Source organism: Haliotis asinina, chromosome 6, assembly GCF_037392515.1.
Source record: "Haliotis asinina isolate JCU_RB_2024 chromosome 6, JCU_Hal_asi_v2, whole genome shotgun sequence".
NCBI classification, from domain to species: Eukaryota; Metazoa; Mollusca; class Gastropoda; order Lepetellida; family Haliotidae; genus Haliotis; species Haliotis asinina.
This window is the reverse complement of record NC_090285.1, coordinates 18899572-18917905: the sequence shown is the minus strand read 5'-3', so window position 1 is coordinate 18917905 and position 18334 is coordinate 18899572. Positions and strand designations below refer to the sequence as shown.

The window sequence follows — 18334 nt, the reverse complement described above, 5'->3', positions numbered from 1 at the left end:
TTCTGTACGACACCTGCCCTATATAAGAGATAATCATTACACAGAAATCTAACCCTATGAACCAAATAGCTTCAGACTGCCTGTTTCTTTCAAGGAACTGAATCCTAGTGCATGAGAGACATCATATTAACATTCAAGCTATAGAGTTTCTTCAAACCATTCATAATCTATTATCAACCATTGCCTTCAAGAACCATTCACGTCTGCACTTCCAGCTCACCTACCAAGAGGAACAATTACAGAATTCATTCATGCACTGCGTAAGAGCTTAGAACGATGTATTACAATGTTCGTGACATCTGATGAATGTTAGTCTGTTGAATACAGAACATGTAGATGAACTAGATGACTTGTCCTGTACTCATCCAGCACCCATAGTAACACTGAAGCTCTCGGGTGACTTTCTTTTTAACTGTCAATCATTTGGTAAGGTCATTTAGTTGACTCTTAGAGATTTATTGAAAGGTGAACAAAATTGTTCTGAAAGTGAATTTTACTAAAACCATTGTGATGAGATCATGCGTGTGTTGATGAAGATGACTACAAACCAAGGATGTTTTTCATTTCAAATGGGCAGATCATCACCCTTCAGCACTGATTTCAAAACTAAGTACAAAGTAAAAAGTATGTAACTTTTGGTCATTACACAGAAATTATATACCAGCTATGCCACAGATAACAAAATCACAAAAAATTACTGGTTTCAGAGATATGTTCGACTTGTCTCGACTCTTTAAAAATGAGCAATTTCTCATGACTAATCCATTTCTTCCAAGAACACTCATAACACCATAGAAATAGTTTGATTTTTCATTATTAAGGTAAATAACTGACATGATGAATTAGCTAATTGTCACAGATGTCTTAAAGTAGTGCATGCTAAATATTCTTCTGATGCTTTGTAAATCTTGAAGCTGTGTAGATGTAGTGACTGCACTCACATAAAGGGAGACAACTGTACACGACATATCACAGGTGTTCCTCCTAGGTGGTAAAGCACACTGCTCTATCAAAATCACAAACCACATCACGCTCATTACAGGTTCCTTGTATACATTCTACAAATATCACATGTTCCCATCCAAGACGCTGGAAATCCAGTTGTTTTCCCCTGAAAGTAAATCCATGCCAAATATTTTGTAAAACTAAAACTTGTACTTACAGGTAAGAAAAGCAGCGTGTCTATTCCTAGCTTTCCCTGTTCTTTCCTTAAATTGCAAAACTCGGCGAAAGTTGAATCAGTTGCACATTTTTCTTCCAAAAAGCTGAAAATAAATCATCCAAAAGTTTGTAAAAAACACAAATTTATACCAAATCTATATCTCAGAAAGTCCCTTTGGTATATCAAAGCCAGACCAGTTTATTTTTTCACACACCTATGCTAAGTTTTGAAAAATGGAGTTAACAAAACATAAATCATATTCATATCTTTATTTTCTGATTACATTTTCTTTTCCTTGTCCTTCTGACCGATACATATAGATCTTGACCAAGAAATGAAACTGGTATGGCTATACCTCTGTCAATACGAACTCGTAAATATTGCAAGCATGTCTGACATAGGAATTTGAAATGACTTCTGACACATTGCCACAATGCTTGACATGCCTCTCTAATTGGATGGTCTAACCTGGCCTCCCACTTCAAATAAACAGAAATACATGTGCCCTTTCACCTGCTGCCTCCTCTACATAAACTGTACAATTAAAATATCGGGGCACTGGGGTAGCCTAGTGGTTAAAGCGTTCACTCAGCATGTCGTAGACCTGGGTTTGATTCCCCACATGGGTGCAATGTGTGATGCTCATTTCTGGTATCCCCTGCCATGATATTGCTGGAATATTTCTAAAAGCAGCGTGAAACCATACTCACTCACTCACTCACCCACTCACTACGATTGAAAATAGAGTGAGTTAGGTTAAAACATTCTTCTAGCTAACACTGAATGTGACAGAAACATCCTCTGAAACCATGGGTATGGTCCACACAAACCCTTCTCTAGATTCAAACCCACACTGAAAGTACTTGCTCTACGAAACACTGTGGTAAAACTGTGGTAAAACTCTCCTACCTTTTCGTGTTCAGGTAGTTATCGTAATATTCCGCGTATTGATTCCAGAATTTGCTCGGAAACAGATTGCCTGGAAGTAAAACACAAACTTAAACACATGATCAACATAAGCACATACTATATAGAACTAAACCAAACCAAAACAGCACACGTCAGAAGTTCAGGAACATGTTTCCTGCGACAAAAATACATACTGAAACACATCACACATTAGCACACAATAAAATAAACACAGCAAAACAGTTGAAAGCAATCTTGTTTGATTCAATTCAAAAACACTTAATTCATGACTTACTGCAACATGGAGTGATGTTTATTTCATCTTCACCATCAGTATGTGATGAAGTTCAGGCAGGTATTACAATGTTTGTAACATGTCAGTCAGGTGTTGACATGAGAGTGTGAGATGTCGCTGGCTCGTTACAAGGACAATGCTATTAATTACTGGCTCCCAGATCATAGTTGAGTTATAACTAATATTTGTACACTTAGGACTGTATCTGATATTAAACAAATCATCAACAGATGATAAGAAAGGACAATAGCAAGTTTGACTACTTTGTAAAATCTGATGATAAATATATTTATGCATTTGTAATATACGATTTTTCTTTCCAGTTAAGATCAGCATTAAAAATCAACTCATATGATAGCTGTTTCATAATGCTTTCACAATTAAGACAAATATTTTTTTCTTAAGTTTCCTATATAAAATTTTAGATAGCCACCAATGTAATCCCAATGCATCATGTAATTTCTCTTGTACGTAGAAACTGTGCCGGTACAGATTTTCTATGGCACATGGATGACTATGGTTTGTTTGACTTCGATTTGTGAAAGCCACAAAGGCCGAGTAGGTTAGACTGCTGACTTTGTGTGCTGCTATTAGGTGCCCCATTCGGACAGTGTGGGCCCAAACCTTGGTTTGGACACACCAAAAACGAAATTACTTGAGTATGATTCCATAAATGTCATATAGAAGTGATACAGATGAAAGATGAGAATTTTTGGATTTCAGGTTCAGTTATATGAAGAACACCTTACAGAATACATTCTTCCTCCTTCATCAACCCGTGAAGGTCTGGGTTAGAGTAGATCTTCAGCAACCCATATTTGCCATAAAAGTGACTATGCTTGTCATAAATGGCAACTAACAGGAACTGGTGGTCAGACTCACTGATTTGGTTGACACATGCCATTGGTTCACAATTGCGCAGATCAATGCTCATGCTGAGGATCACTGGACTGTTTGGTCCGGACTCAATTATTTACAGACAACTGCCATATAGCTGGAGTATTGCTGAGTGCGATGTAAAACTAAACTCACTCCCTCACTCTCTTAATTCTGGGCAATAAATCCCAAATATAGTATATGTTATAGCTAACTGCAAAGAGAATGTTTGGCCTATTCATCAATTAATATGTTTCATATATATAATCACGAGACACTACTATCATTAAGATGGTTATTTCCATTCCTATTTATTTATCCATTACAGATTTGTTATAACCCATTAATCAATTAGGTATTTATAGAAAAATAGTATCAAGCAATTAAGTTTCTATAGGATCAAACTATCCTGACTGGCAGCAGTGAATGAAATGGTATCGGTTCCTTTGTCCAATCAAGAACCTGCTGATTCATGCTCATTTTAACCCTACCTGTATAAAGTGAGGTCACAGTGAGGTCAGGGGTTACACAAGGGGTCTCCCCGACTGACCAGTCTACAAAGGCCTCCACAGTTCAGTGACTCCCAAATCGCACAGTGCCGAGTACGGACAGAGTGAAGTGAAAACGACTTCCTTACATAAGAGTATCATACAGCTGCAACTGATTGTTCTCTCACAAAAGCCATTTAAAATCGGGAAGTCCGGATACTGGTACGGAGATTGTTATGTTAACACCGAACCATGATTCACCAACCCCTTCAAAATCAGACAATGCACACATTTTACTGCTTCCTTTAATCGCTACCGGTAACATTCTGATTTGAACTTGATAAAATCGATGCTAATGTTAAAAATATGTGAAATATGCCACCATTAAACTCTAACGTTTACAGTACCATTAGGTAAGGTGCTTCAACTTCCTAAAACTTGTCCTGTTTTTGATATACTTGTGTAAACAAACATAAATGCCCATTAACACCTGGATTGACATTAATCCCACCTGTATAGCAAGTGTAATGGGTGAAACGGTCTTTTTTCATACTCTAAGTTGCTGTTTGAAATGGAAAAGTACAAAAATATAATTATATCTGAATCTTGCATTCACACTAGAAAGTTATAAAACACGGCGTTCAGCATCCACAATACCAAGGCTTAACTGTAATCTTGATGAGAAATTTCTATGACATTTATGACAAATGCATTTTGTCGGAGTCCAAGTTGCTTTTAAAATTTCGCTGCAGTGTACATATCCTTATTAATGGAAAAAATTTTCATAATGACACTAACAGCCAACCAAATGAAGTCATTTGGGTTTAACCTTGACTTAAATAACTGTTGTCCCTGGAGATGCCTACCAATTAAAATTAATGTTCGTAGAAAATTAATATATATTTATTAAATATACATTGTATTTTTGAGCTGTTCACAATGCATTTCTTTTCTTATCAGGTCTTTGGTGTTGCTTGCATCATAAATATGTCATATGGTTAACAATAAACAATCAAAAAGTGTCATACACAATACAACGATCCTTAAAAAAATCATTTGCTGAAATTGCTTGTGGGAAGTGGTGACTGACAGGACTGGGTGATCAGACTCACCTGACGATTGTCTCATGTCATTGTATCCCACTTGCATAGATAAATGCTCATGCTGTTGATCACTGAATTGTCTGGTCCAGAACAGATTATGCATAGACTGCCTCCATATAGCTGGAATATTGCTGAGAGCAGCATAGAACAAGAAACCAGCTATTTGCTAACAAACATAATTTCATTCACTTACACAAATCTTTCCATAATAAAATAAAAGAGGAAAGGAGTCCAGTTGTCTGGAAAGGATACATTATCGAATCAAAATATCTAGAATCAAGACTATTTTGGAAGACATTCAACAATTTGTCAATTACAACTTTCCCTGAACTCCCATCAGAGTCGTTCCTTCAGAGAAGGAGTGAATATTTACAGGGTGCTTCAATCACTTTAACACTGATAATGAACATACTCACTTGCTGATATTGTGGTATAAATCTGGATAACTGTTTAAACAACCATTTGTAGTAGCTGTATAGAAGGCTCCCATACAAGTAAGATCTTTTTCAACATTACCTTATTCACTGTCACAAGTGATCACAAACACACTAAACTCAGAATCAACATTATAATGTCTGCAGACACAGCTTAATGATAAACAGTTTAGCAGTGAAAGAACATCTGTTGAAATTCTAAGCTGCTGTGTTGACTGCCAATATGGTTAACATACTGCTCTGTAATGAGGGTCTGGTATTGGAGGGAATTACATATACAATAAAAAAATCACCCTTAACAAAAGTGCCAAAAATGAAAAAAAATAACCAATATGGACATAATTTCCGTGTTCCTTTAGTGTGGTCAATGAAAGAAAGAAAATAAACATGTAAATGAAATTTTGAAGAAATGAGCTATTGCCAAACAGACATAAAAGGACAGTGTTGTTGCCATTAATCAAGAACAGCACCCTCAACAGTTAATTGTGACCTAGTGATGATCTCCCCTGGCTAGGAAGGTGTTCACCAACTCCTGTAATCATGTAATTGACAAACAGTGTGTCGGCACAGGTTTTCCAAACCTATTTCTTGGCACCTCTTTGTGTTTTCTCTTGGAATCTATTTGTAAGTGAACATTTATGACTGAAGTCTGTATAGTATTCTACACTCAGTAAATGCTGAGGCATGTAGTTCTTAGGGAGCATGAATCTACTTTCGGTTTTTTAAGACTACGATTCTTGTATCATAATGGTGGGGTGGAGGCATACGGATGGGAAAGAGCCTTAAGATGGAGATGTGATGGGGTGGTTCAGTAGTGTGGTACTGGGGTGGTTCATTAGAGAGGTGATGGGGTGGTTCAATAGTGAGGTGTTGGGGTGGTTCAATAGTTAGGTGATGGGGTGGTTCAATAGTGAGGTGTTCGGGTGGTTCAATAGTGAGGTGATGAGGTGGTTCAATAATGAGGTGTTGGGGTGGTTCAATAGTGAGGTGCTGGGGTGGTTCAACAGTGAGGTGCTGGGGTGGTTCAGTAGTGAGGTGTTAGGGTGGTTCAATAGTGAGGTGATGAGGTGGTTCAATAGTGAGGTGTTGGGGGGGGTTCAATAGTGAGGTGCTTGGCTATTCCAGCATATAGTGGCGGTCTGTAAATAATCAAGTCTGAACCAGACAATCCTGTGATCAACAGCATCAGCAATGAATTGATCTATGTAACTGTGATACAATGACATGTGTCAACCAAGTCAGTCAGCCTGACCACCCGATCCCATTAGTCGTCTCTTATGATAAGCATGGATTGCAGTGAAGACTGATAAAGGTACAATCTGCAAAAGTAACAAGGGGGATAACTCTGACAGTGTTATGTCAAATGTCTGTGGCCAAGGATGACAGTCACACATTATATGAGCAGACAGATACAGGCCAATATGTTCATTTCCTGACTTTTACCGATAAGTTAATTTAGTGTTTCGATAGTATCTAGGATCTGAAGTACTGACATTTTACAACAACTTCTGATTTAAATATATGAAATTAAACAACTAATGATGGTACTTGAATAAGCAGTGCAGTCTAATTATTACAATGAGCAATGTTTGAACATTATTTTTTGTCACAAAAGAAGACAGAATGTTAACACATACTTAATCTCAAATCCATGAAGTATAACTATGTTTACTTATGCCAATAATTGCAAACTTGACAATGGGTTTTCCTGCTTTTAGCAATATTCCAGCCATATTAAGGCAGGGGACTCCAGAAATGGGCTTCATGCATTGTAACCTTGCAGGGAATCAAACCTGTGTCTTCAGCATGATAAGTGGGTGCTTTAACCACTAGGCTACCCCACAGCCAATGAAATGCATGGTGTTGACAAACCTTGCCACCTAATGAGTGAGTGACTTTAGTTTTATGCAGTATTCAGCAATATTCCAGCTACATAGAGGTGGTCTGTAAATAATCCAGTCTGAACCACACAATCCAACAGTGACCAACAACAAGAGCATCAATATGTGCAATTGGGAACCCGATGACATGTCAACCTAGTCAGCGAGTCTGACCACCCGATCCTGTTAGTCGCTTCTTGCGACAAGCATAGTCGCGACACCTAATGATTCAAACCTATAATGAAAATTTTGCTGGACACCCAAAGAAAGCCACCACTCTGCAAGGCAAAATCTGGCACAGATATCTGAGTTTCCCAGTAAATAATCTGGTGCAAATAATGGATAAGCACATGTTTACTGCTCAAAAGAATAAAAAACACTGTATTTTTATGTGACAAATGTTTATCTCTCATGACATGACATATCAACTAAAGTCATATAAAGAAATTGGGCGTTGTGGGGTAGGCAAGTGGTTAAAGAGCTCACTCATCATACAAAGACTAGGTTTGACTCAACACATTGGTGCTATGTGTGAAGTGCATTTTCTGGTGCTCCCTGCCGTGATATAGCTTGATTATTGCTAAAAGCGGAGTAAAATAAAACTCACTCACTGACTATATAAAAAGTGGGTATTCTTTCTGCATTTGTAAACAATCAACATGAGCAGACATCAGGGACAGCTGAGCTGCAGACTGTAACATGGCTGGGGAATAGTGCTGTTCCGTTTTGTTAAAATAATCGAAGATTGGTTTTAGTGACCAAACAACCATGGAATTAATCACATTTTCTCACAATTGAACACAAACTATTTTGGAACTACTGTGCTTAAAATGCTTGACATATCTTACATGTTGTCAGAGTCTGAAAATATTTCTTGAAGACTCAGGGAAGTTTATATTCATGACATATTAGTCATTACTTTAAAGGATAAATTTGCATCAGTGTACATTGGATGTGAAATGAGAGTAGTTTCTGAACAAACGAAAAAGAAACAAAAACCACATTTTTTTTTTCCTGTAACAAACTGAACAGGAAAAACTATAAAATGACACTAACCAATTCTTTTCAATGATAGCTAAATGTTGGCAATGCACCAATCATCAATTGTGTCATTTTATCCATTTCCCAAGACTACTGGTAGAACTCACCTAACTTTGTGGTATGAGTATTCCAGGTCTGAATCACACTCTCCAGCTGAAACACAAAAACACACAATTAGACAAAGAGAAAGAGAAAAATGGATGCGTCAAACATAAAAAAAGCCCAAGGGCTACCTAGTAAGAAAATACCAACAGTTCATATTATTGGCCATTTTGCTGATAGTATCTTCATAGCCAATAGAATAAAAAAAAAGTGTCAATAAATATGTTGCTAGAGAAGACCTGTGGGTATCCACTGAGAAAAATATTCATATGATAATAAATATGTTTTTTTAAGATGGACAAGCTTTATGGATGAACAACTTCTTTATTCAGATAATGCGATGTTTCCATAGATTCTTTTATCATTGTCAAGCAAGTATCAAACAAGCTAAATTTTTTTTATATAAATTTTATGTAAATTTAAACCTTTACCTTTTGTCATCACAATAGTGTTTAAATATTTGTGTCTATTTTTGTAAAGCACCACAGTATCTTGCAATGGTTTCATGGCAAAATGGCAGTATCATAAACAGTCCTTGATAGTCAACCCTGACCTCAATGACCTTAAATTTGAACATCTCTCCTCATTATTAAAGTAAACCACACATGACCTAATCTTCAAACAAACTTTACAAAAAAACTACATTGATTCATATCATAAACAGTACTGATCACAGCCACAAAACTAAGTATAACTTACTCTCATTACATGTATGTAATTACTTATGCTGCTGAAATTAATATTAATATTAATATTTATTAATATTAATCAAACGAATATTCTGCATGAAGTTCAAACATCACATACCATGATTTGTGTAAAGCTACATACCAGTGATAATCAACTAATTGATAAATTACTTACGTATGTTTCAAATCTGTTTGGTGGTATCTGTTTCAACTATATGTGCCCCTTCAGTATCCATATACATATAATCATTTATACTACACCAGAGCTGAATAACTATATAGGTATTATATTTGATGAATATTTTTTAACGTATAAGATTTCCTGAGTCTTAGTATCATCAATATGAGGTCATCTCTGGCTTGGGTTGGAATTGATCTTCAGTAACCCATGCTTGTATTATGAAACAACTAGTGGGATTTGCTGACACGTCATCGTATCCTGATTATGTAGATCGATGTTCATGCTGTTGATCACTGAATTGTCTGGTCCAGATCTGATTATACACAGACCACAGCCACATAGCTGGAATATTGCTGAGTGTGGCGTAATACTAAACTCACTCACTCACTTATAGTTCTGTGGAAGAATCAGCTGGTCCTTTAGATATATACATGTATATATAAGTATACAGGTAACATATAGATGAGACATATTCCTGTCTCAATGCCATCTATATCTTCAAGAAAAATACACATTTGCAAAAACCTCAAAAATGATGTATGCCATACACAGTTTTTGCATGGCATTTGGAAGTCATACGCATAAAGAGTGTAGGGCAAGTCAAGATCTGTAAAATGACTCAGTGAGGAACATGATGTTTCAGAGATATTCTTACTGCTTCATCAGAGAATGAACTAGGATGATAATTTGGAGATTTTATGTGTGCTTTCCAACATATGTGTATTTCACACACAGGAGTGAGTGAGTAGGTGTGCTTTTACGATGCTTTCAGCAATATTCTAGTAACATCAAGACAGGGGACACCAGAAATGCTACTCACACATTGTACCCATGAAGCTTGGGTCTACAGCATGACGAGTGAACACTTTAACCACGAGGCTATCCTGACCCTCCCCACAAGAAAACTAGGAAGCAGGTACTGTATATAAGCATGTGATACCAGAACAGGCATATGATGACAACAGTGGACATTATACATGGAACGTCAGTAGAAAATACATTCTGAAGCATTGTGTTCCTCATTCATTCTTTCATTCATTCATTCTTCTATCCATCAACATCTACATTTGCATGCACGCTCACACACATACAGTCAAATCCCAATGAGTCGAATGCCAGCGTCTTGACTATTATTAATAAGTTGAAGTACCTGTTGGTCCCGACCATTTTTTCTATGTTACATATCTATGTCTCAAATACATCAATAGTCGAACTTTATTACTTAATCCACAGTGATTCGACTCATCATGATTTGATTATACATCTTTTCGCAATGTCAATAATCTTGAACAACACAAGACAAATCTGTTTAAAAGAAGCTTCAGTTAAAAGCACTATCATGGTAACGATCAGCCTCGGAGTCATGAAGTATGATCAACTGTCCTCACCTTACCTCACAACAAAGGCTGGACTGTGTAAGTTGAGATTGCTTTAAAACTGAACGTTATTTCTCCACAAACGGGTGTTATTTGTCTTCCATTGTCTCAATGGTCATGTGACAGGTTCAGACACAACCCCTCGGGCTGTGTGCCCCAAACCACTCAACATACTGCTGACTTAAACAATGGAAGAGAAATATTTATAAAAACAACCTCGCAGAACAAGTCTAAGCGGCTTAATGGCTGGGTTGGAACAAAGATGAAAGTATTAGGAGTCGTCGTCTGTTTTTTTGTGTGTTTAAGGTTGATGCACAGACATGTTTTATGACAAACTGACAACCCTGCCCTGACTTGTGATTGGAGTTATGACAGTGCTCCTCAGATGAAAAAAAGTGGACAAATTTGGACGGATATTGACCAGACGACTGGGTTGACTGTTGACTGTAAGTTGTTTGAATGCTGAGGTACCTGATTGTCTGATTTGTTTGACTGGTTGATTAATCTGCTGATTGGTCAGATAACTGACTGATTAAGTGGGGTATTGTTTAGATAGTTAACAATAATGCAAAGAAAGTCTTTAACTGATGAAAATGATTATTTTTGCATATTATCGATTTGTTTTGTTGTTCTAAGCATCAAATCCAGACCAAAGACCAAATGCACTACCCTACTGGACAATCCAATATCATAACACAAAAATTAATACTTACTGATCATTAAACATAAAACTGTATCACACTATAATCCTTTAGTCCAGGAAATAACTATAGCATCCTTGATAAAAGCATGACTCTGTCCTTCGGTTCACATGGTCTTTCACCATCAGTATTCCAAGGTCACCAAATAATGCTCTTTGAACATGAATATTACACAAATCCTGACATTATTACCTCAATATAAAAATCACACGTAAATCTGATATCGAATCCTCAGTATCTTCATAAAGCCATGACATTGTGAGAATGTGAGTGGCACATGCTGCACATCTCACACAGACAGGTAACAGTTGAGATAATGCAACTGCATGTCTGCAGCCAGGTAAACCTCGAGAAGCAGCCCCTCCCATTTTTACCTGGCGTGGAGCGTAGTCAGGGAGGAGCGCATTACATAATGGCTACAACCGACTAGTCTGTATTCAACACCACCTAGTTCCATGTAAAGTAGTCAGACATGTACGCCACTGAATTTTAGATAAGGATACAGAAATGTTTCTGTCACCCATGAATTCACCTTTACCTGCAGACATATTTACTGTTCACACTCAAGTTAGTCTCAACTTTATTTGGATTTTGCCCTGTTGTAATAGTTAATACTAATTGTATAGTTTATATAATATAATTAGGAAAGACAAATGAGCTGGAAATTGTCTTTCAGATTACATGATCAGTTAAGACGATGAGACATTAATGTTTGCTTATTTATTATTGCATTTAAAGCATAATTAAAATAACAGTGGTTTTAGAAAATATAAACTATAAAATAATATCAGTTCTGCAAAAGGTTATGAACTTTTTTTCCAAAATTGCTTGCAAGATCACATTGACAGGAATTCTAGATCAATAACCTGGGTTACTAAAGAGAGGGAATATCAAATGTTTATTTTAACTGAGATAAAACAGAACACATGCATTGCCATGGCAATACGGGATGCCATCAACATTGCATCTTACACATTGGTTACATTTACTCCCAGCCAAAACTCAGAATATTCTTATTTTAAGTTGGGAGGTATATTATTACAAGTGTTCCGTATCTCAAAACATATGAATAGGTTTTGCTCAATATACAGTTTATGAAAAAATGTGAAGTCACATCAATCACATATTACAATGAAACAACTAACAAATACTTTGAGAAATTTTGTGAAATAAATTCAGTCTTGAGATGCAGCAGTCAGTGAATATGATGCACTAGAACATTTCAAAAGATGAATCTACTGTATTTTCCATACAATAATGGTTACCACAATCACAGGGGCTTGTAATGCTAAAAACTGCCATCAAGGTATATACTGTCTCTGATGGGGTGTTAACCCTTTTTTATATCACTAATATAAAAGTTTTTGGCAGTTTTCAGCGTTACAAGCCCCTGCGACCACTATCCATATATGTTCTGAAAACCACTGATAGCTATAAGAAATACCATACATATATCTGTCAAGGAGATGGAGTTGTTACTATTCTTGTCCCAATGGAATTTTTAAAGTTTCAAGTTTTTGAGCTAGTCCCTAAACGATTTTTTGTCTCTTTATATATCATTGTTCATTTATCTCCCAGGAAAATCAGCTTATGTCAAAGACAAAAAGTACAAAATGCTTTGTGGAAACATTTTATGTTAGTGCCTCATAATGCATCTGTTGAAATGAACAAAACATAGTTCTCATTCAATTGAACATAGTTAAAGTCTTTAACAACTATTTTGAAAATCTTTCTTATGTTCCTAAATTTCACAGATTCTGTGGACACTTAACAATCGTAAGTCTTCTTATGGAGGTCTTCTTAAGTCTGAAGGAAATATTTTCTCCTAAATTTTTAGCACATTATTGAACACTTACCACCTTCTTGAAATCCTGAGGTTTCATGATTAAACCTACTTATTCCACCAGAACTTAATAATCCGACCAGAGTAATATTCAGATTGATGCTTGATCACTTTGTTTCTGTAGTCCCGAGTAGCTACAACCATCACATCACCAAACTACAAAAACAGCCTCGAGTATACACTCTTCAGTCTTGCACACATCTACAGACCATCTGCCAAAAGCCATACTCATCCCTGTTAATGCATCACATCCTTGGTTTTAGGGTGACACCACAACACCCAACCACTGTACCTAACACTAAGACAATACCTCAGCCGTCTCCCTCCACACTGAAACATACCCTGCCCTTCGATTTTAGTGTCATTGCCAGGTTCAGTGTGTATACCAGCAAATGATTTAAGGCTTTTCTTTATCCACTTGAATCTCTTTGATAAGGATTAGATGCTTGGATGTAAAAGGTTGTATGTTCTCAAAACTGGACATTACACCCTCTGGGTAAGCAGCAGATGGCTTCTAATGTTTGGTTCAAGTTCACAGACCGGAGATGACCGATCATCGCCTTGTTGTACAAGAAACTGGTCGAATGGGACACCTAATCTTCAATCAAACAAAATGGTCGCCCACAGTGTCATGGAGGCTGCTGCCCAGACATGTTTTTTTTTTTAAAAGTGTTTCTACTTGTTGATATTGAAATGGAAATTATTTGACAAGAACTTAACTCAAATAAAGAGATAGCACTTATATAATTGCTACCATTGCCAAAGTCACTACATTTTGTTTGTTTTCATTAAAATTAACATCAATGGCTTTGTACATACTGAAAATCTTGATTTTTGGAAAAAGTGAAAATAAACAACAAAAAGGAACAAATTGTATGTTTGCCTGATCAATACTAAATAGATACTAATTCTAGAGCTTGGAATAGCTTTGGAAACACAAGTATTTACATATTCAAGTATTCTTGAAAAACATTGGTTTTTCCATATTAAAATCTACAAACAGATCAGTCATAGAGATATATGATATTTATATACCAAATTCCTCCAAACGCTGTAATTTTCTCTTCAACTTGATGTCAGTAAACTGTTATCATTGTAATATTTTTCATTATTATGTCCACCTGTAGCTCAGCAAGCACCTGGTCAAAGAATAAATGAAACTCAAGGGAGCATACCTAAGCTGATAAACATATTATTATACATACATATATTTATGTATTTTATTCTGAGAGTTAAGAGGTCATGTTTATGTTCCCAGCTCACTATGGTTAAGACATCCTTGTTTTGTCAGACATCTAATGGGGACATCGTATCTGTTCTTGAAGGCTCTCATTTGGAAGCAATGAGGTAGAACATAAGTAGCACTTGGCTTCTAAATATAGAATACTCTCCCACATGTATGCATGATTGAAAAATATTCCCAACGTTACATCACCGAACAGGAACAATCATGGCAATGGCGAGAAACAGCTCCACATGCATGGTGATACAGAAAAAACTATTGCCACCCTATTAAAATATCCAATTTTGGGGCTGAAATTAATTACAAGGCCAAATTAATTCAGCAGTCTAAAGGTTAACAGTGTTACCTTATGTGGAAATAGTATGTTTGGATCATGGTTCATTTAGTTTTGTCCACATGTTTTTTATTAGAGTGTGGGAATCAATTCCAAGCCTTAGTTTTGAACATGTTTTGTGGTTGATAGGTTGAAGTCTGTTTCATAAAACACAAAAGTGATGTCCTTTGCAATATCCCGTTTTGATAACTTTATCAAAAACATGACTTGCTCAAAGTGTCTGTAGAAAATATGCACGTCTCACGACAATCATTTCCAAGGTGTAGAGGATTTGCAACATTTAATGTAATTACGCATTAAAATGCCTACAAAATACATTGTTTCAAGGTGTTTTTCTTGTTATGACATATTTAGGGTCAGAGTTTGAATCAAAGATATATCTTGGCTTGAAGACGTAGGTTGCTTGAATATCTCATTGTATACTAATATTTTTGTGTTTTTGCAAAACATCATAAATAAAATATAACACAGTCAGAAGAATATGCCAGTTTCCTAAATCTACCCAACCATATGAAACTCATATTATGTCCCAATATATACCGTGTTCTCTTTCACCATCTAACAATGTTTCAATAATACTACCTCCACCTCCTCCAAACTGTCAGATAAAGAGAACTTAAGAAAATGAATGATATTGTTAGGGCTCTTGTAACAAGTACTTGATTAATCTTTATCTTTACAACTTGGATGGTAGCATGCACCCAGCTGACATCGGGATGAAGTGCTTTCTCTGAAACAGTATTATCACCAGCAGACGGCAGATTGGTTATGTCAGTGATTACAAAAGTGGGCCTAGGATAATACACTTTCATCACTGGTGATATATGGGCTTATTTACTCGGCATGGATGAAAATCGGTTATCAGTATGTAGGTTCTAGGTATTCACAGAGAAAATGGCATATTGTGAAGTTATCATCAGTAAGCCATTACCTTGAAAGATAAATTGTTTGTGTAAGTCTTTCCTGTCAACTTTCATGTAAGAATTCATCCTATTTTTATGAAGGTAATATTCCAGATCTCTCAGTGAAGCCAGTGGGGTTTTAATGACTATACAATTTCAGTTACATCACACGAAAGCCATCTATGAGTTATATCACAAAATGGCAGATGACACATCACAAGAAGCTAGCAAAGATGGGGTCATAGAGTCTATCATTTTGGTACACGTGAAGATCCATGTTGGAATTGGTTGTAATCAACTCATACTTGTCGAACAGGAGACTAACAGGATTGTGTCAGGTCAGGCTCGCTGACTTGGTTGACATGTCATCATATCCGAGTTCTACAGATCGCTGCTCATGCTGATGATCACTGGTTTGTCTGGTCCAGAAAAGGACTATATGGAAATTTCTCATTTCTGAGGAGTAAGCCCTGTGGTTAAAATGGATGCTTGATGCACCAAAGATCCAAGTTCAATTCCCAACATGGTACAGTGTGTGAAACCAATTCCTGGCGACCCCTGCCATCATATTGCTGGAGTATTGCTAAAAGCGGCGTAAAACCTTACTTTCCCACTCTCATTCATTTCTAAAGACATCACATACCACATGTTGTCTGCAATGCATGTCTACATTCACTTATTTGGAAACAACACCAAGAAACAATCATTTTGTTGTGGACATTATCAACAAGCTTCTTGTTGTTTTACCATGACACACTTTTGCATGTCAAATATTTTCCATCACTATTCACAGAATCACCAAGAACAGAAGATGAATAATACAGAGCAGATGCCATTTTTAACCATCCTTTGAGTCAGTTTTGGCAGCAGACTCGCTGCATATTCTCTGGCTCTCTGCCAGAACTATGTACAATTCAAGCTCCTGCAAACTCACCAATTACTGACAGCAAACAAACTTATTTACAAGAATCAAACGATCATCCAGGTAGATTGAAATTTCTTGTTGAACATGACATGCTAAAACCAGCAAATTAGCATGGGACAGACACTGGAGGTGTCGGGATGAATGTTGATTCACCGCATTCTGAAGTCTGTGTTCACAAGTCGTTGTTATGTAAAGGATGTACTTAGATGCACAGATAGCACTAATCCTTGTCAAGCTGGGGTGAAGGAATTACTTAAGGACTTGGTTTGCAGGCTTAGACTGGGACCCAGAGTGAGTTTGGTTTAATGTCACTTGGAGCAGAATTTAAGTCATATCATGTCAGAAGAAAAGTCACAATGATTCTGTTTGATCTTGATGGTGAATCTTAGGAACTGGGCATAGTGCTGGTATATGTAGGAAAGTGAGTGAGTGAGTGAGTGAGTGAGGGAGTGAGTGAGAATATGAGATTCAAACCACCATTTTATCAAGTTACTGACTGAGTTTAGCAATACTTCAGTGATATCACAGTGGAGCATGCCAGAAATGGGTTTTACACACATGTACCCATGTGAGTGAGTGAGTGGGTGTGTGAGGGATTGAGGAAGAGAGGTGTAGATCACCATCATCATAATTTTGTAGGACAAAAGATCTGTGGAGGTTATTTACACAGCATATTTACCTTTACCACCTGATCATTTAATAATTTCAAAACATGTAATATACTCCTCATGCAAAGAACTAAATCATTTCCCAGAAAGGGCACTGCTTGAGAGCTTATTCAAGATTTTACTGAGCACTTCTGAATCCAGAGAGTGTGGGAAGAAAACACAAATTGCTGAAATTGTATGCCAACATGTTTTCAGTATATTACATCGGCCAACAAAAAATGAATTATCAGGACTGTTGATCAGTGAGCTAAAAGCTCATCGTCTGATTTCAAGTATTTTATAACCCTCCTGATATCAACATGCCACCTATTAAAGATGGAGGACCATCTTGGGAGGAAAAAAATAATGAAGGGACATCATGTGAGGACAATAATGGAAGGCTATCTTGTGGGGGAAAAAAATTGGGGGACATCGTGAAAGGAGTAAAATAACTGAGGGCCATCATAGGAGGAGAATGATGGACAGCCCTAGTGTGAGAAGAAAAGTTATTGAGGGTCATTGTATGGAAAGAAAAATAATGGAGGGTTATCGTGTGAGGAAACGAAAATATTGGTGGGACATTGTAAGAGAAGAAAAACAATTGAAGGACATTGTGTCAGGAGAAAAAGAATGGGAGACACTGTGTAACAAGGATAACTATATCTACATGTGCGGCATGTCCTTCATAAATGTATTGGCAGGTCTTTGCTGGATTTACGCAAACATGTCTGAAGTCAGCTGTCTCCCAATTCCCTGAAGTCCTTGTGACCTAGCCATAGGTTGGAGTCTATCACATCACGCCCACCTTAGGCCTGCCATGTGCCAAAACACTGACAACACACACAGACCACACATAAACCCCACCTAACCAGACTGTCAGACTCCCAGACATTCTAAAATTCTCCCTATTTTTAACAGTAATATAAAAACAAGATGCTTCAGATTTTTATGGTTACAATATTTGCTAAATTCCGTTGAAACTAACACTGCATGAAATCATGGCGACTACAGAATATTATTAATGCCATTGAGTTTAGTTTGAGCAGCGTTCATTTTGCCATAGTTTGAACATGGTCAATCAATCACTTTTAGTTATGTTTTTTAGCATTAGATTTAAAAATATGTTGTGAAACGTTTTCAAATAACATGTGAGAATTAATTAACTGAAAAGATTCTTAAAATAACAAATTGAAATGCTAATGA

At 36.7% G+C, this 18334-nt stretch overlaps 1 protein-coding gene across 2 annotated transcripts in view; it reads right to left on the bottom strand.

The window, feature by feature from the left end:
* Positions 1-18334, bottom strand: part of LOC137287666 (rho GTPase-activating protein gacF-like) — a 237826-nt gene that overhangs the window by 115872 nt on the left and 103620 nt on the right. For both annotated transcript variants that reach the window (XM_067820053.1, XM_067820052.1), the window contains exons 6-8: positions 8296-8341; positions 2072-2141; positions 1163-1265 (exon numbers count right to left, since the gene is read on the bottom strand). In XM_067820053.1, the coding sequence (XP_067676154.1) occupies positions 1163-1265; positions 2072-2141; positions 8296-8341 (219 nt within the window). The remainder of the gene's footprint in view (positions 1-1162; positions 1266-2071; positions 2142-8295; positions 8342-18334) is intronic.